Raw genomic sequence first — 20701 nt, forward strand, 5'->3', positions numbered from 1 at the left:
ACATACTTCTTGAGAAATAGCGATAACAAACTTGAACTCTTATAGTCCAAGATGGCTGCCAGTCCAGTACTTCTTCAGAAATAGTAACAACAAACTTTAAATCTTAAAATCCAATCAGTCTTAAAATAAAACATACAAATATCGGGACCAAGGGCAAGCTATGTATGAAATTTAGGAAAGTACTTCTTGAGTAAAAGTGATAACAATCTTGAACTCCCAAAATCAAAGATGGCTGACAGCCATCTTTTTTTTTTTTCAGTCTCAAAATTGAACATGCACAACTATGGAGGAAGGGGAACCTATTTATGAAATTTGAGAAAGATCGGTCATGCACTTATTGAGAAATAGCGATAACAAACTTGAACTCCCAAAACCCAAAATGGCTGTCTTGTGGCCATCTTGATATTTTCATTAGTCCCAAAATGAGGCATGTTCATTCCTGTTCCTGTTTGTGTTCAAAATAAACTTAGCCTTTATTATTCATATCAAACTGATGAATCTTTTTCCGAATTTATGCATATACCATTCTCAGCGAGGGGCAAGATTTAATTTCTTTACAATTAATTCACTTCAACAACATTTTCATCATAATGACTTCATACAGCTGATACCATAACAATTTTAAATAAACAAGCTTTGTGAAGATTTAATTACTATTCTCGTATCTCAGACAGAGATATCAAACATACCCCATGCTAGATTTTTTTCTATCTCCCCCGATCTGTCTGGTACCTTTATGTGACATTTCACAGATTTTTACACCAATATGTACTCATCGACACGTTAACGGCTCAAAATTGACAATTTGCATTATAAATATTCATTATTAGATTACTGATGTAGATAAAATATATAATCTACACTGTGAAATACGTCGTCTTCTTGGAAAGGACGGACTACATTTTAACGTGGAAGCATTAAAATATAGTTTTTAGTAGTGTAGAGGCCATATTAATTTCAGGCCCCAGATGGGTTACTTGTAGTTTTTAATAAAACTGAATAGTTTTTTCGAACTTAAAAGGTTTGAGATAAAATATCAATTACCTGTAACTGAGCGAGATCAATTTATCTTTGATCTGTAACATAATCCCAACCAAGGCGTAAGCTTCCTCACATGTTGTGTTAATGGAAGGTAATTAATGGTTCTCATTCCTGTGAGAAATCTATGACACCTTGTTGTTTGAGGAAGTAAATGGTTCTCATTCCTGTGAGAAATCTATTACGCCATGTTGTGTGAAAAAAGTAAATGGTTCTCATTCCTTTTGGAAATCTATTACGCCATGTTGTGTGAGGAAGTAAATGATTCTCATTCCTGTGAGAAATCTATTACGCCATGTTGTGTGAGGAAGAAAATGGTTCTCATTCCTGTGAGAAATCTATTACGCCATGTTATGTGAGTAAGTAAATGTTTCTCATTCCTGTGAGAAATCTATTACGCCATGTTGTGTGAGGAAGTAAATGGTTCTCATTCCTGCGAGAAATCTATTACGCAATGTTGTGTGAAGAAGTAAATGGTTCTCATTCCTGCGAGAAATCTATTACGCCATGTTGTGTGAGGAAGTAAATGGTTCTCATTCCTGTGAGAAATCTATTACGCCATGTTATGTGAGTAAGTAAATGTTTCTCATTCCTGTGAGAAATCTATTACGCCATGTTGTGTGAAGAAGTAAATGATTATCATTCCTGTGAGAAATCTATTACACCATGTTGTGTGAGGAAGTAAATGGTTCTCATTCCTGTGAGAAATCTATGACACCTTGTTGTTTGAGGAAGTAAATGGTTCTCATTCCTGTGGGAAACCAATATGCCATGTTGTTTGAGGAAGTAAATGGTTCTCATTCCTGTGGGAAACCAATATGCCATGTTGTTTGAGGAAGTAAATGGTTCTCATTCCTGTGACAAATCTATTACGCCATGTTGTGTGATTAAGTAAATGTTTCTCATTCCTGTGAGAAATCTATGACGCCATGTTGTGTGAGTAAGTAAATGTTTCTCATCCCTGTGAGAAATCTATTATGCCATGTTGTTTGAGGAAGTAAATGGTTCTCATTCCTGTGGGAAACCAATATGCCATGTTGTTTGAGGAAGTAAATGGTTCTCATTCCTGTGAGAAATCTATTACGCCATGTTGTGTGAGGAAGTAAATGGTTCTTATTCCCGTGTGACATTTAATACACCATGTTGCATGAGTAAGTAAATGGTTCTCATTCCTTTTGGAAATCTATGACATCATGTTGTGTGAGTAAGTAAACAAGAGACCCAATGGGCCTGAATCGCTCACCTGGTATTAATCTCACACTTGTAATCTTAAAAGCGGACTAAAATACAGCTACAGGCAATATATCAGTGTTTGATTCAAAGGGAACCTATTAAAAAAACGTATGACATATGTGACCTTGAAAGTCGAAGGACATTACATGTAAATTGAACAGACTTTATAGCCTTTCATCCCAATCTGCTTCTGGCCGAATATCATTACCCTGGACCTTTAAGTTATTCAGAAATTGTTTCAACATATTTCATCCTCGTGACCTTGAAAATGGGTGAAGGTCATTCATTTGAACAAACGTGGTAGCCCTTCATCCCAGTATGTTACTGGCCAAATATTATCACCTAATTTAAGGCCTCTTGGTTATTCAGAAGAAGCTGTTTAAAGGTTTTAAACATATTTGCAATTGACCCCTGTGACTTTAAATATAAGTCAAGGTTATTCATTTGAACAAACTTGGTAGCCCTTCATCCATGCATGTTACTGGCCAAATATCATCACCCTAGGCCTCTTGGTTATTTAGAAGAAGTTGTTTAAAGGTTTTAAACATATTTTACCCCTGTGACCTTGAAAATGGACGAAGGTCATTCATTTGAACAAACTTGGTAGGCCTTTATCCCAGCATCTTAATGGCCAAATAGCATCAACCTAGGCTTATTGGTTATCCATAAGAAGTTGTATAAAGGTTTTATACATATTTCATTCTCATGACCTTCAATATACATCAAGGTCATTCATTTGAACAAACAAATGGTAGCCCTTTATCCAAGTATGTTACTGGCTCAATATCATCACCTTAGGCCTCTTGGTTATTCAGAAGTTGTTTAAGGTTTAAACATATTTGACCCCTGTGACCTTGAATATATGTCAAGGTCATTCATTTGAACAACCTTGGTAGCACTTTATCCCGGCATGCTATTTGCCAAATATCATCATTCTAGGCCTTTTGGTTACTGAGAAGAAGTTATTTAAATTAAAAAATTGACGATGGACAAACGACGGAAGCCGCACCTTGGCATAAGCTCACTTGCCCAGAAGGGCAGGTGAGCCAATGACACTAATTCCTGTGAGAAATCTATGACACACATGATGAATTTGTTGCAGGCATCATAGAACTGAACTGTTGATGGATGTTTTATCATAATCTAGCTAAAACTAGAAAAGTTCTAAAATACATGAATGCTCTCACTGTCGTACAAATTAAAACCATTTTTTGACCTATGAATAGTAACCGTGACCTTGATCTTTGACCTTGAAATACAAATCTATTGAAGCAATCTCGTATTTGTACATAGGGATGTGTATCGTGAGTGATGCTGCGATATGATATATATCATGATACTTGGGTCGCGATATGATACATACACAATATCTGGAAGATATATTAAATGAATATTTAGCAGTTATTTGAAAACTTTTATCAGGCAAGTATATGATAGGTAAAATAAAAAATAATACTAAATACCAAAACGTATAACTTCACTTCTGGCTTAAAATGATAATTTTCAACAACTGAAAACGGACGAAGATCATTAGCAATGTATTTACCAATAATGGTTTATATTGTTTTGAATGGAAACTGCCACATTTCGTCTTTATTTCCCAACATAGAAGTAAGACTGACTTGTTTTGACATATCCTTTTTAATGTTATAGACTTCTAACCGACACTGTAGGAAGATCGAAGTATCGACAATTCATTTCATATGCGTGTGCACGTTCGTGGTATTTCACGCATATTTAAGTTTTCTCCGACATTTATTGCAATAAAAGCACAATGTGTCCGTCTCAAATACATCATTTTTGGATTTAGCAGATTTGAAAGTAAACCTTTGCGAAAAAGGCAACTTGAAATGAGCAGATGCCTTGATGTTTTTCTCGTCATCTTCACCGTCTGCCATTCTGGTTTGTTGAGTGCTAAAACTATTTTTTCTTTGAAGAGTTCCAACAAGGGAGAGTACAAAATTAAAAGTATTGTAGGTATCACGATACAGTTTTGCAGCATCGGTGCATGGTATCGCAGCCCTTGCGATCCAATACATTGATGCATCAGAGAACCGTTACACCCCTATTTGTACATAATTTGACCTAAAACTGCTAAGAATTGAAGTCACAGTAGCAATGACACCAAATCAGAATGGACAGGGCTGAACAGACTTTGTAACATTATTGTCACATTACTAGGTCCCCCTCCACACCAAGAGACCCTTGGTCCCACCATAAGTATGACTGTAGCTCCCCTTACCACCCAATTAATCATTTAAGTAGAGCGAAAACGACATCATAACAAGTGATAATACAAGGATGGAATTACATAGATTATACAGCAGGAAAAACGGTGCATCAAGAAAACATGATAATAACATCAGTTGGCAAGCAATAAGGATCTGGGATTTTGAATTGCATCAAAATGCAATAACACAATACTAATTTTATACTCTCTTAATTTCATTAAGACAGCTTTAATGGAGCTTAAATATACCAAACAGTGGTGGGAATCCATGTTATAGGTCAGTTCAGAATGTTTTTACTCACCCAAGCATAAACCCCCATTCCCATGGAAACCCAAGCAGGAAATGGGCTGCCACTGCCTCTGCACAACATTCAGCCAAGCAAGGAATGAAAGCCAGGCGCAGCACAGTGAACGAGAGTTTGCGGAGAGCCTGGGGGTCAAGGCCCAATCCTGCCCTAATCAGAATCACCGTCAAAGCAATCTGTCTGTAAATACAAAGTTTACGCATGTTTTACTGAACAATCTGTCTGTAAATACAAAGTATACACATATTTTATTGAACAATCACAAAAACATATAAACATTGTATCTATATTGCATTACCTGGTAAACAGAAAAGGCAAAGGGGGAAGAGAAATAATCTTATAATTTTATATTTTTTATATTTTGATTGTTAACAATACAGAAAGATGTAATATTCCTGATGGATGGATGTGAAATCATTAGATTCTGGACACCTGCCATTGGAGGTCACACTAGTGAACCACACTCTAGGCGTGACGTCCTATCATTCTCTTAATGAAACATGCATAATGATAGACCATGGGGAACCTATATGTGAAATCTAAGAAAGATTCTTCCAGTACTTCCCGAGAAACAGCAGTAACAAACTTCTATAGTAAAAAAATAAAATGCTTGCAAACAGCTGTATTGATAAACTAAATTCTCTCTCAGTGTGGCACACACAACTAGGACACGAGATCCTTTCCAGAGAAAAGACCCATTACTATTATCATTATTGGTGACACCTACTAAAAAAATAATTTTATGGGTAACAATTAATGATCAGGACAACACCCACTCCCTACCTGAGAGCTGACGACCAGGGCATGGAAATGGACTCGCCAACAATCTTCACCACCGGGATATTCCTCAACATAGCACCAACCATCAGCATACCTGTACAAAAAATGCAAGATCAAACAAACAAGAGGTCAAGAGGGCCTGTTTTGCTCACCTGAATCTTTATGCCAAGCAATGGAATATTTGGTTATGGGGTGGGGATCTCAACCATTTCAAAGTTGTGGCGCAATAATTAAGTCCCTAAGGGAAGGGCCAGACCTCACGATCCATCCTAATATCATAATTGTGTTCAAATATGTCTTGATGCCAAGCAATGGTATATATACGGTTATGGGTAGGGAATCTCAACCCCTTCCAGAGAAGAAGTCATTTAAAGCAATATGGCCAAATAACTCCTTTTTGGCCCTGCTCCTAAGCCCCCTAGGGGTCAACTGCCCATTTGTACAGTTTTGAATCCCAACTACCTAAGGATGGCCCCAAGCAAATTTGGTTGAATTCCAATCAACGATTATGAAGAAGAAGTTGTTTGAAGAAATTGTTGATAGACAGATGACGGACGGTATGGCATGAAGTCACCTTGGTCTTTGTAACCGGTGAGCTAAAAATGAAATCATCCATTGTTAACCCAAGCAGAATCAAGAAATTTTCTTAAGACTTTTTGTGATCATTATTCATAATTGACCTGTTTACTTGTAAAGTTCAATAGTTCAACATATTATACATTCTTCTTAGGAAACAGTCTCTATTGAATGAAAGCATACCTTGGACCTGTAAATGTATTTTTACAACATGTACAGACTAGATCAGTGTGCTCAGATATGTACTACCAAACATTAAAACTAATACAGTTTTTATTTAAAACTAGAATGATTTATGATAGGGAACAGCTGGCTGAGAATAGATCGATTACACTGTTTCATTGAGTTTAATTACGGGACTATTACACCAAAACAAAGGAGACCAGAGATTGTGTAAAAGCCACTGAACACTTCCCTGTTTACTCATATCTTCTAACTCAAAACTTTAACCAAATCTAGAGCAAAGTTAATATAGAAATTTAGTTTTTCTGTTTTGGCTCACTGCTTTAATGTATGGCCCAAGACGAACTTAAATAATGTTGGGCCATTCAATCAATTCTGTCACTAGTGTGAGGGATCACATGTACAATGTATATAAAGTTTGATCTTTCTATCTTGGCAGAAATGCACTTTCACAATAGCGCTATTCATGATGTAAATGCTGCACAGTAGTCTCCCCTTGGTATACTGGTGAGACACTGGAAGACTGCACTATAGCCAGATCACTCCTACTGTTTCCTAGACAGCTTTTTCTTTGGTCAGTTACTTTACCTGAACATCAGAAGAACTCCAAACACAGCTAATTGCAAATAATTGCAAACTGCCCCACCCTAAATTTCTCTACCTCAGGCTTAATTTTTGTGATTTACATATTCAGGACATCAAACTGATGTAAACTAAAACAGATTGGGTTTAAAAAAGTAAAATTTCTCTACCCTAGACTTAAAATTTTGTAACTTTCAGATAGATTACATCAAATTGAAGAAGCAATAGAAATTGAGGGTTGCCTTCGTTTCACCATAGGATGGTCCATAGTTACCATAATGGTAATATGAACTGCGGTTTATTTCACCATGCTGCGAATTCACAATACCATGCTACACCGGTAGTTGATCATGAGTTATATTGCACAAGGGCGAAGGTCAAGTGCAATATATCACATGGTCAACTACCAGCTACGTGATCAGGGGCAAATAGTTTTGATTATACCAAATGAAAAGCATTAAATGAAAATGTATTTACTATTACAAATGTGATTATAATTACTTGAAAAACTATTAAAGTCAGTTTTTGAAAAGGATATTTTACGAAAGTACATATAGAATAAGTGTTAATGTATATAGATGGCTATAATTTAAATGGACTTACCTAATAAAGGTGGCAGTCTGAAAAAGGAAACCAAGTAGCCACCGACAACTGATGCATAAAAAAGCACAAACAGTGAGAAGAAGTTCCCCCCTGGGAGGGCCTCAGAGTGAGTCAGGGAAACCAGAACTGCCCACGTTATTCCCACTAGAATAAGGAACTGTATGTACCATGCGAGGTTCCCATGGGGAGGACACAGTAAAGAATATTTCAGTCTTTGGGGAATGCTTGGATTTTCTGGCAATTGATGGTTTTTTGTCTGCATAGGTTTCCAAAACCTGTGACAACATTTCCGCAGTCCTACACATCGTTTTGGTGTCTGTATCTCACTCTCAACATCGCTGGATTGTCGGTGTTTGTTTCGTAGTAAACTGGACTCGTTGACACCATCCATTTCTGTGTTAGAATCCTGGCAGACAGCATCATCAGACATGGCCATGTCTTTTTTCATGGATGAGATTTTTCTGTGGGGGAAAAAACCCACACATGTCAACTACTAAAAGTAATCAAAGACATTTTCATTATGATGGCAAACCTGTGTAAAAAGTGTTAGCTATCAAATTGTATAGGATCAGAAAAATACAACAGACAATTAATGGAATTGAAATGCAGGACCTCTGAGAGCTGTTGTCTTAAGAAACAATAAAGCTGCCATATCACCGACTACTGACATACTCCAGGTCTGTTACAGGACCACTACAATTCTCACTCCTTCATCTAATATCTGGAGACAATTTACAAACGTAAGTTCAGGTTTCTCCTTGCCATGCACATACTACCTGCTTGAAACAATTAAAAGCAGGTTTAACAGTTTGTGAAAGGGTGGGAGTCCACTCAAGACCCATTTCATCATTCTAATATGTTAACAAGAGGCCCAGAGGGCCTGTATCGCTCACCTGGATACCTAAGCAATCATGGCAAAATATTTTCCAAATGAGATCCAAGAGAATATGCCAGACCCCAAGGCCAATCCTTGTGGCATATCTGTATTAGATTTTTCATGCCCAGCAGTTTTATGCATGGTTATGGGGTGGGGATCTTAACTGTTTCCAAGCTGCGACTCAGAAACTAGGTCCCTATGGTTGTGGCCAGACCCTAGGATCAATTATAATATCATGACTGCATTTGTCTTTTTTGCCCAGCATTTGTATATATAGTTTTGGGGTGGGGATCTCAACCGTTTCAAAGTTATGACCAAGGGGTTAAGTCTGCAAGGGTGGGGAAAACCCTGGGGTCAATTCTAATATCATGACTGCATTAGTCTCTTTATGCCCAACAATTGCATATATAGTTTTGGGGTGGGGATCTTAACCATTTCAAAGTTATGACCCAGGGGTTAAGACTTGAAGGGTGGGGCAGTCCCCAAGGCCATCCTGGAAGCATATGTGCATTCATCTCTTTATACTCAGCAATTGTAGATATGGTTATAGGGTGGGGTTCTCAACTGTTTCCAAGCTGTAACTAAGAAACTAGGTCCCTAGGGGTTCAGTCAGACCCCAGGGTCTATTCTGATATCATGACTGCATTCGTCTCTTTATGCCCAGCATTTGTATATATAGTTTTGGGGTGGGGATCTCAACCGTTTTAAAGTTATGGCCCAGGGACTATGTCTCCAAGGGTGGGGCCAGACCCTAGGGCCATCATGGAACCAAATGTACATTCTTCTCTTTATACGCAGCAATTGTATATCTGGTTATATGGTGGGGATCTCAACCATTTCCTAGTAATAAACGAATTTTGGCCCCACCCCTTAGCCAGGGTGGTCAGCTCCGACATTTGTACAATTTTGAATCCCTGCCTCCCATGAATGCCAAATATGATTGATATCCATGGCATGGTTCTACAGAAGAAGTCGTTTGTAGCAATATAGCCTTATTGCCCCCTTTTGGCCCCGCCCTTCAGCCCCCTGGGGGGTCAGCCCAACCATTTGTACAATTTTGAGCCTCCACCACCTAGGGATGATTCCAGTCATATATGGTTGATAACCATCTCTTAGTTCAAGAGAAGAAGTCGTTTAAAGCAATATAGCCAAATTGCCCCCCTCCCCCCCATCAGCCCCCTGGGGGGTCAGCCCCACCATTTGTACAATTTTGAATCCCCATCACCTAGGGATGCTTCCAGTCAAATTTAGTTAAATTTCAATCAGTGGTTAAGAAGAAGTCGTTCAAAGAAATTGTTGACGGACGGATGACGGGACGCCACGGTATGGCATAAGCTCGCCTTGGTCTTTCGGACCTGGTGAGCTAAAAAGCTTACAGCTTTACAGAGGAACCCCGCAACATTTTCCATATGTCTTTTGTTACAATTTGACCCCTGTGACCTTGAATGAAGGTCAAGGTTAACCATTTGCGGGGTTTTTTTGTAGCCAAGTATACATGCTATGAATGTTCCAAAATCAACTCTGTAAGACTTTAGATTACAGAGGAGAACAGTTTTAAATGCATTTTTTTGAAAATTTTGAATTCTGGCGTTGAATTTTGTATGCATTTGAAGATCTGCTAGCAGACAAACAGAAAAATATCCTTATCCTCTAGTTTTATTTAAATTATTTCAAGCTCACTCGACACTGTCAGAATGTTCAGCTAAACTTACTGTGAAGGTCACTTGAAACAAGTACTAGGCCTTGTTTGTCAAACTTATTTATTTATTTTCTCTGTCGTTTATCGGGTGATATAAGTTTGTTCTTGGTTAGCTAGTGATATATTTAACTTATTTTTTATTTTTAATTTTCTCTGTCGTTTATCGGGTGATATAAGTTTGTTCTTGTTAGCTAGTGAAATATTTAACTGATTTATTTATTTTCTCTGTCGTTTATCGGGTGATATAAGTTTGTTCTTGGTTAGCTAGTGAAATATTTAACTGATTTACTGATTTATATAATGTTCTCTGTCGTTTATCCTTATCATGCCCAAGATGTATCCCTGCGGTATTTGTGCAGAAAACCGCAATGGTGCTAACAATGTAGCTTGTGATCATTGTGACAAATGGTTTCACTACAGATGTTCCACTTCTGAACAGTGAAGCCATATTGGTTATAGACATATCCGACATGTCAGACTTCCCACCTTTGCCATCACCATCATCATGTGTAAAGACGGAACAAACTTCTCCTCTCCCAGATAAAATATCCAACCATAGTATGTCACCAATTTGTGCTACACCCGACAAGGGTATATGTCACCGATTTCTGTAACACCAACCAAAACTTTGACAACGATTTCTGTCACACCTGACAAGGGTGTGTCACAAATCTCTGACATGTCACCAATTTGTGCTACACCCAACAAGGATATGTCACCATGTGCTGTCATAACACCAACCAAGGCTATGTCACCTCTCAATGAAAGTATTGATGAAGGTGTCATCATGCCTTTCAAAAATTCCAGGAGGTCTGGAGTCTCTTCCTCTGTGCCCCACTCCCATATCACATTTGATAATAAAAACACAACCTCAAACTCAGCTCAAACAACCACAGCTTCTCACCTCGTCAGGTGCACTTGCAAAAGTGAATGATCTGTGTTGTTACGCTGAAATAAACACCTATAAATTAAAAAACAAACCACAAATAAAAAACGTAAATTACCTAAAAGGCTTATAATAAGCCCAAAGGATACACAGGGAGGTTATACCAGGGTGAACTGATACTCGTCTGCCCACGAATTGGTACATACTGAGATAACAGGAGGTCTGGAATCTCCTCCTCTGTGCCCCACTCCCATATTACATAAAATAAATAAATCCAGATAATAATTGTTTTCAATCTTTCCATTTCCAAAAAAGTCTTTCATTACTTATTACATATTATAATATGTACTTATAACTTAATCAATGGACTAACAAATAGCAGTTCAGTAATATGTGTAACATTATTTTTTAAACAATTAACTATTTCAATTGTTTGTAATTTGAGAATTCAATTTGAACAAATGATTATCATTTTATATAAAATTAAATGTGACTAAACTGATGTAAATGTTAACCATTATTATTAATTATGTACAACAAACTAATTAAACAAAAATGACTATATTAATATTAATAGTAGAACCATGGAATTAGATTATCAAAGTCCGTGGTAGAACATAAAATTAGAAACAGAAATAATAAATACAAAAATATTGAAAACATATAACGTAAATATTTGAAATTGATGGCAATTAGTTAAAAATTAAATCATAAAATTAAATAAAATGTGCTCTTATGTAGAACTGCGTCCTCGTCGCAGAGCCCGATAACATTCTTATTATGTATATGATCGAATGGCCAAGAGTGCTACAGGTAGGACCGTACGAGTTACTTCCCTTAAGTAATGCATGTTGCGAAAGAGCTCACATATTTCTTATATTTCGGTACATTCTACTGTTATGATCGACCTGATATTTTGCACACAGCTAGGTAAGTGGAAAATATTTATGAATCAGAAGACAGAAGTGAAAAAAAACTAATAACGAACTCCCGGGCGCGCAAAAACCTCCCAGGAAACTCATTCTTCCCAAATAGGCATCTTTATCGACGTATTTCGGTACTTTTTACTGTTACGATCGTACTTAAATTTTGCACTCACCTAGGTAAGTGAACAATATTTATGAATCAGAAGAAAAAAGTGAACTCCTGGGCGCGCAAATATTTTTCCCAGTACACTCATTTCTCCCAGGACACTCATTAGGGTGACCTTAGCTGCGATAACGTAGTATATAAACAAACAAACAAAATCGACGCTTGTTGTCGGCTCAAGACGCTTTTACTATAAGTGCGAACGATAATTACCATAAAAAGAGTTATCTGAAATGAAACTTCATAATCAAATAGATGTTGTAAATATGATGTTTGTGAAAAGACTACACAGCAATGTTTGATAACAGTCGAGTAACGTTAGAGCGTTTGTTGCCAGTTTTTTTTTTACCTAACCAGACGTTATCACTGCCTTTAATATATATCCACCGCTCAAAATGGAAAATTAAATACATCATGGGATAAATAACTAGCAAAACGTATCGCATCTATTTATTAGAAAGGTAAATGTCGGTGCACATGTTTAATATTTACCTGGAAAACCGGCCTTTCAAGCTGCGGTCGGCCACAAAGCATGGCAATGTTTTGATTGTAGAATTCCGAAACGTTCAGAATGATTTTACCATACAACGTCACAGGTTTTCGTGTATTTATTTACACAATTCCATTCGGAAGATCACGTGCTAATTTTGTTGTCAGTAACTACAACATACGGGTACCTGTGTGTCCTCGAATTCCTATCGTGAAAATTGGAGCCACCATCTTTGTGGATATTGGTCAATGGATTGTTGGATGTCAAACGAAGCATTGCGATTTCCGTCCCGGGAGGGCGTTTGTAGTTGAGACATCTGTGCAGTGAAAATGTACAGATACTCAGGAACTGGATTACATAACCAAATATGGCGATAACTTAGTGGATTTTGGAAAATACGCTATTCTCCGATGCTGGGGAGGCAAATGTTGTCTTTGAGGCGTTGCAATGAAGCCGTAAATTTGTAAGGTGTTCTTTTGTAAATCGTCGTCATAGACGTCGAGGACTATTCCACGATGGAGCTGTATATTGAAACGCTAACGGGCACTTTCTTCGAGCTGAGAGTATCGCCTTTCGAGACGATCATGTCAGTAAAGGCAAAAATACAACGGCTCGAAGGTAAAAAAATAAGCGAATGTCGCTTAACTTTGTTTCCTTATAAGTTATATCTGTAATTAATCAAGTTATGCAGGCGTTATTTATGCCTAATTGTACAATATATTGTTAGCCTTCACATAATTACTGACAGTCTTCGGACATTGTCCGAGGGGGATGGCAGTTGTGAGTTGAAAGTTGAACTAGGCCTAGCTAGTTCAAATCCTTTGTCAGCTGGCTTGTTGTTTATTTACCTACATTGTATATGCAGGGATAATCCTGGGATTTTTGTTGATAATAATAAGGTAAAAAAATTCTCTCTCCTTAAAGCAATGAGATATATTATCTCATGCCAGCACCCGAGAAGCAAAGCAACGAGGCAGGGGGAGCTATAACCCCCTCCCTAAAGGGGGGGGGGGGGATCTCCCACAGAAAATATTTAAACCATACATGCAAAATCCTGCATTCTGAGCACATTATATATTTCAGCTAAATATTTGTACCTTCCAGTAGACTTTGTATATTATTTCACTATTTTGGAAATTAGTTAAACTTTTGAAAAAACACCATTGCATGCATGTCTTAATCAGGTTGGGGAAAACCACCAACTTGCGTATAATATGCAAACTCGCCTTTTATACGCCAGTTGGAGTATGGATTTGTTACTAAAAGTAACCCAAATCACTTTAACAGCAACTTTTGCAAGATTTAATTAAAAATCGCATTAATTTACGACAAGGTAAATAATATTTTGCTAAAAGATGTTTGCTGAAAGCGTTGGCTGCTTAGAAAGGCTACTTAGAAACTTGATGTTACTTTACCGGAAGTATTGCATCTATTTTAGGTACTTTCCTACATGCAAATAAAGTTTATTTTTGCATTTGTATTATGTTTCATGACTGAATAAATGCGACTTGGACAAACAATTTGAAAAAGTTAAGATTTAAGTGATTTTGGCTATTTTTAGTAACCAATCCATACCCCCTATTGGCGTATAATAGGCGAGTTTGCGTATTATACGCAAGTTAGTGGTTTTCCCCAACCTGTTAATTGGAAATGAAATATGTGATGATGAAATTAGCTATTCCAGTCGTAGTTGAATAAAAGCACATTTTTGGAGAAAAAAGAGGCACAATAGAGTAAGGGTACATGATTTCGTACAGGATGTGATTTCGTACACTAAATATTTTTTTCTTAATTTTTTTTTCCCAATCTCTTTCGATGGAAGCATAAAATAGCTCCAACATTTTATGGTTTATGTTGCGTATCATGTAACACGAACACCAAGTCAAATGTTACGAAAAAAACACGACTTATATTTCCGATTATATTATATTACCCCAAATAGATTTCAGTTGCAATTGGGGTGGCTAAGATTATTAATTTATCCTCATGATCACAGCCAGTATACATAAAAGGGTTGAAGTGAACTTCGATGAGGGTATGGACCATGTTTATTATTCGTTCGTAACAAAAGCAGGAGAAATGTTGATTCCTGTTACGATCGTAACACAAATGTAAATGTATAGGTAGGTAGCCAGATTTATGTTGTGCTTATAAGGCATGCCACAGGTTTCATCAATTCACGAAAAAAAGTAATTTTGATAGATTTAAATCACATATCACAATGTTCACCATGCGGTAAAATAATATCTGTTCGTTGCTGAAAGACACCATGTCTAAAATGTCATCTTTGTTACGACCATCACAAATTTATCGCCAGGAGACGTCAAAAGCCGATGTCATTTAAAATATCAATGCACACGAACAGTGTCATACACTTTCTTGCTATTTGTGTTAGATAGATAGCATAAACTGGTCACCTCAAAAAATCACGGGAAAAAATGACCTGAAAGTTCAAAATGGACGTATACGTAACATATCACCACTGGACAGGACGTGGTTGTCATTCAAGCCAGTATGCAAAATAACAAACAAGTGTGCACGGTCTATAACCCACCAGAGGAAAACACCCACTGCAGGCACCATCTAGGTCGATCTATATTTAGATTTTAGGTTTTCCCGTTACTTTTCTTGGGACATGTTTTGTTCATAACGATTTGGACGACAATCAGGATGCCGATGTTCATTGCAATGATTATCTTAAGTTTAACGAAATTTACAGCAAGACAATGCCTCCTTTCTTTTTTAGTGATATTGATGCAGTTTGTGTAAATTTCCGTATGAAACTATCATTATTTACATGAAAAAGATTTATCAGAATGTGAACAGGAAAAGGGACACAAAGAGTTACGATTCGAACAAAACGACTTCCTTCAATGTCCTAGTTTTCTTCATTCTGTGCGAGTATGTACAATTTTAGTACTCCAGTACATGCATTGATCATATCTTTTCTTTAGATTGTATTATTCTTTTCATAATAATAGGACACTCTGTGATTTGTACAAAGGTCTTTTTCAACGCCTCGCTTCAATGTCACAATTCGGACTGAAAAAACATGGCCAATTTCGGCGATAATTTCCACAGGTTTTTCTTTTGCTTTTGGAACTTATTCAAACATAATCTGTTTTTATCTCTTTGAGACATACTTAAAACAATGGCAGTGTGAAATTTCACAAGTTTATTCAAAATAAGTGGCAAAGTCCAAAAAAACAGAGGTACTCTCATTTGAACCAATACCAAATTTTGCCTCATATACATGAACAGACTGAAAACGAATTTTTCAAAATATAGGATTTTTCATGAAATATTTCAGTCTCTCTTCTCTCCCTATTTGCAATTATTATATTATGAATTATGTACTATTTAATAATAGCGATGGATGTACATGTATTTATCTTTCTTTTTTTAGTCACCCCTGAGGGAACCTCAGCGGGGACTATTAATTTTGGTTTCAGTCCCAGATTTTGACCTCTGTTACCGACCACTGTTAAGGTCTTTCGTGTGTTTGCTTCTGTCGCTAATTACAAGCTCTTGGATAACTCGGATATCAATTTTCCTTTAAAAAGGAATAGATCTAGATCTAACATACAACCTAAAGGCGTTCCGAATTTCAAACTGAAGATGTTCCAAATATGAACCAGGCAGCTTTGAGGTTCCCGAAGGGGTAGACTGTTATATTACATATTGCTATTGTTTGATTTAGATATTTCATGTAGTATATATAGTGTTGTGCCAATGATCGGGAATAAACGATTAACGGTTGGTTGGAGCTTCATCCGATTCCGATGATCGATCTTAGTCTTCGTTTAATCGATCATCGGTAGATCCCGGTCGAACGTGCCTATAATAGTAAGCAAAACGAACGCACCCAGCAATGGTATGGAACAACTGGACTTATTACTCAGTCCCATTTTCTGACTTTGCAATGTGGAATGGTTGTTTTAAACTGCACACCTCTGATATGAATGTATCTCGCAGGTCAAACATCTTTATTCGTATGCATATATATATATATAGGATCTGAAGTGAAGGCTATCAAACACATCATCCATATTGATAAAACACAGACTTGTAGAATATGAATACTAAATATTTTCTTTTAATTCTATTTGTTCCATGTTTATCAAACATTTTTTAATAAATATTAATTCAGTGATTAAGTGACATGTTGTTCCCATCTTTTCCTGAAATGATCAGTGGGTCTAGATCTATCAGTGCACCATTTAGAATAATATGGACCATGCATACCCAAAACATGATGAGCCCTAAAAAAACTACATAATATATTGATATACATATAAATATATAGAGAATAAAAACATAAATTTTTCAGATCGTCCGCTAGGCCTTTCTGCCTTCTAGGGCTTCTTCAGGCGGATTCCAGAAATATATATTTATATATATTTATAAGAAATGTTTATTTCCCATGACAATGTTTTTATAGGTAAACTTATTTATTATGTCTGTGATCGATGATGATGATTCAGCATTTCTATCTGACATGTCAACATATAGTGCTCGGCTATGTCACCAACACATCAATATCTTTGTCACTAATTTCACGCAGGTTCAATTCGTATATATATATCTCGTCAACGGAAATGTAAAGTGTAAGTACAGCACATGACTGCTTCCTCCTTCCGTAGATATATATATATATAATGACAATGTCAATATGACAGATATTCCACATTTAAAGTGATAATGCACATTATCTCGGTGGTTTAAAGGTTAACAATTATAGACGTGCAAGACTCATGTCACGTACGTAGTCTATTGTGAGTGGTCTAGCTGTTTCATGCTGGTCACTAACTGCAGCCACACTGTTTGTTATATTATACATAATGAAACATTACTTAAGTATGTACACCCAAGGGGGGAAATAACACTTTTAAATGACATATTTTGAGCTGTTCTTGCAGATGAAATCACCCGATCTTAAAAAAATTGTATAGTTTATAATATTTTGAGCTGTTCTTGCAGATGAAATCACCAGATCTTAAAAAAATTGGATAGTTTATAAATAGGCAATATTTTTTTACTGATTGAAAATGCACAATTTTAGGGTCCAAAATTGGGAGTCTCTTTCCTATTGCAAGTTTGCCTGATGTATATATATGAAAAGGTAATTATATAAAAGTAACAATGTTAATCACATCATGCCAAAGTAACTTACTATTATAATCGACTTTTCAAAGTGATGTGTGTAGGTGATCAGTGTTATTTACAATGTGCTACAAATGACAGCCAATTGATTCAATCGATGCAATGTACTAGTACTGGTGTCAGGAAACAAGGTTGGCGTACCATGACAGTGTTCCAGGTAGAAGTTGAAAAGGGCAAGATTAACGGTGCTGTCCAAAAAAGGGGCTTTCTTTTTTTGCCTGCATGGCTCAAATTAACAGAAAAATTCTGTGTCGCCAATTGGTTTTGATGTTACCCAATTTTTCACCCACAACTTTAAGTGTAATTTCAGATAGATGATTTATCAAGAACTTTATATATCTGGTACTTATACACTGGTACATACCTGTTACTGGTACTCACACTGGTACATATATACCTGGTACTCATACTGGTACATATATACCTGGTACTCACACTGGTACATATATACCTGGTACTCACACTGGTACATATAAACCTGGTACTCACAATGGTACATACATGGTACTCACACTGGTACATACCTGGTACTCACACTGGTACATATATACCTGGTACTCACAATGATACATACCTGGTACTCACACTGGTACATATATACCTGGTACTCACAATGATACATACCTGGTACTCACACTGGTACATATATACCTGGTACTCACAATGATACATACCTGGTACTCACACTGGTACATATATACCTGGTACTCACACTGGTACATACCTGTTACTGGTACTCACATTGGTACATACCTGGTACTCACACTGGTACATATCTGGTACTAACAATGGTACATACCTGGTACTCATGTTGGTACATACCTGGTACTCACAATGGTACATACCTGATACTCACACTGGTATATACCTGGTATTCACACTGGTACATACCTGGTATTCACAATGGTACATACCTGGTACTCACAATGGTACATACCTGGTACTCACACTGGTACATACCTGGTACTCACAATGCTACATACCTGGTACATACCTGGTACTCATGTTGGTACATACCTGCTACATACCTGGTACTCATGCTGGTACATACCTGGCACTCATGGCACTCACACTGGTACAATGTATGTACCTGGTACTCACGCTGGTACATACCTGGTACTCACAATGGTACATACATGGTACTCACGCTGGTACATACCTGGTACTCACACTGATACATGTATACACAATATTGTCTTTGTATTCAGATTTGTAGAATTATAGTTTGTTCATACTCAGCTTGTAATTAAGCAGACTTTATGTTGAATTTAATAGATATGGAAGGGGGAGCAGAAATTTGACCTTGGTCTTAATTTTGGAAATCAAAGAACATAATTGTCCTAATCACTACATTAAGATCCTTTGAAAGTGTCCTTACACTATAGTTATAGGACAGGATCTTAATGGAGTTGGGTGCATAAACAGGTTTGAATTGACTACCAACTATTATCCCAAGAATGAAAATATATCTAACTAAATAAAAAAAAAGTAATTCATACTATATACACAGTACATGTATATATATAGCCACTTTAGAAGACAACGCCAGTTGTAAAGATGATTGCACACTAGCCCTTGGAAGTAAGTGCAGATAAATATTTAATCTAGCCTGCACATTATAGTGATGATATAACTATATACCTTGCTAATTGGTTTATATATCGGTGCAAGGCAAAGTCGTGGGTGGTGCGACGTTTACACACGATCAAGTGTATTCCATGGTCATGTCCATGTATTGCATATAAGCTGGTGGGTGAACCATATATATACAACCATAAGCTTGTGGTAAACGCTGAGTACACCATAACACGTACACCGATCCAGATATACCTGTGATAGTATACGATATACATAACGCGTCTACCTGGTGGTTTTAAGGCCCGTTATATCAATAATCACCCGTAATACACCTTTATTGGATTTACATTAGAACCCCTGTAAACTTGGTGAATTTCACTGTCAGGAGCTGGCATATTCCCAAAGATAACGGGGTAAATAGAACCGTTCTGTATTGGCGATTGTTCCATATTGATCGTCACAAGGTGTGTAAGATCTAGCCCAATATTAATCTATAGACAGGTATATAATGTTGGCAGTTCCAGAGTTATATTCGGACTGTAAAATTATTCTACCTTATACTAGAGCCTAGCTATAGGGCTTATAGTTGAGCTGAAATCTGATAATTATATATATATGAAAACTATTTAGCAGGAACTTTTCTAATTGAAATTTGACATACTCTATGTTTATCACGTGAATTCATATACATTGTACATGTACCATCCCAAACTAATTTATAAACTCCTGAGGTGCCAGTCCAAGGCTGTGGATAGTTTCTCGATGCATGTACATTATGTAACTGCCCTTTTGAAAACAAGAGGCCTTTAGCTCACCTGAAATATATTATGAATTTACAAGCTTGAGGTAAACTAAAAATATAAATGCTTGAGGGGACCTAAAAACCAGTATCAAAAAATATCTGCACAAGTATGAGCTGTATTAATTAATCAATTAATTAAAACCCTTTAAGCCCTGATGATGCATTAATGCATCACGGAAGTAGAAATATTTTGAAACAATTTTGAGTTGATAAAATATGCATATAAAAGGATTTGTTGTAATAATATGTGCCTGAAATCATGGATGGACATTAAATCATTAATTTCAAACAGATATTTGACTATAACAGCACATTTACGTCCAGGTATTTGAATTTCTGCTCACAAGAACTTCTGGTCGGACTCTCGGGAGCAAGTGAAGTAATCTTTCCCGCAATAATTTTCATAAAGAAAACATTTTGTAATACTGGCTCCAGAGCTTTCTAATGTTAAACACATCGTTGTTCAGTTTAACGAACTTATTGGATTTTGTAATGAATTTTAAAATCAGTATGTAATAAAATTATTGTGCGTTTCAAACTGGAGTATCACATCACGGACACCGGAGAAATAACATTAAACAGTGCCC

General features: G+C 36.7%; 2 protein-coding genes across 2 annotated transcripts in view; one reads left to right on the plus strand and one right to left on the minus strand.

The window, feature by feature from the left end:
* Positions 1-12634, minus strand: part of LOC110467011 (sodium/hydrogen exchanger 9B2-like) — a 50278-nt gene extending 37644 nt beyond the window's left edge. The window contains exons 1-4 of the mRNA XM_021523872.1: positions 12574-12634; positions 7531-7991; positions 5590-5680; positions 4804-4986 (exon numbers count right to left, since the gene is read on the minus strand). Coding sequence (XP_021379547.1) covers positions 4804-4986; positions 5590-5680; positions 7531-7978 — 722 coding nt within the window. The 5' untranslated portion in view covers positions 7979-7991; positions 12574-12634. The remainder of the gene's footprint in view (positions 1-4803; positions 4987-5589; positions 5681-7530; positions 7992-12573) is intronic.
* A 96-nt stretch (positions 12635-12730) lies between these two features.
* LOC110467008 (AN1-type zinc finger protein 4-like) overlaps positions 12731-20701 on the plus strand; it is a 29554-nt gene continuing 21583 nt past the window's right edge. Inside the window, exon 1 of the mRNA XM_021523866.1 lies at positions 12731-13189. Within this exon, the coding sequence (XP_021379541.1) occupies positions 13087-13189 (103 nt within the window). The 5' untranslated portion in view covers positions 12731-13086. The remainder of the gene's footprint in view (positions 13190-20701) is intronic.

Source organism: Mizuhopecten yessoensis, unplaced genomic scaffold (assembly GCF_002113885.1).
Source record: "Mizuhopecten yessoensis strain PY_sf001 unplaced genomic scaffold, ASM211388v2 scaffold11153, whole genome shotgun sequence".
NCBI lineage: Eukaryota > Metazoa > Mollusca > Bivalvia > Pectinida > Pectinidae > Mizuhopecten > Mizuhopecten yessoensis.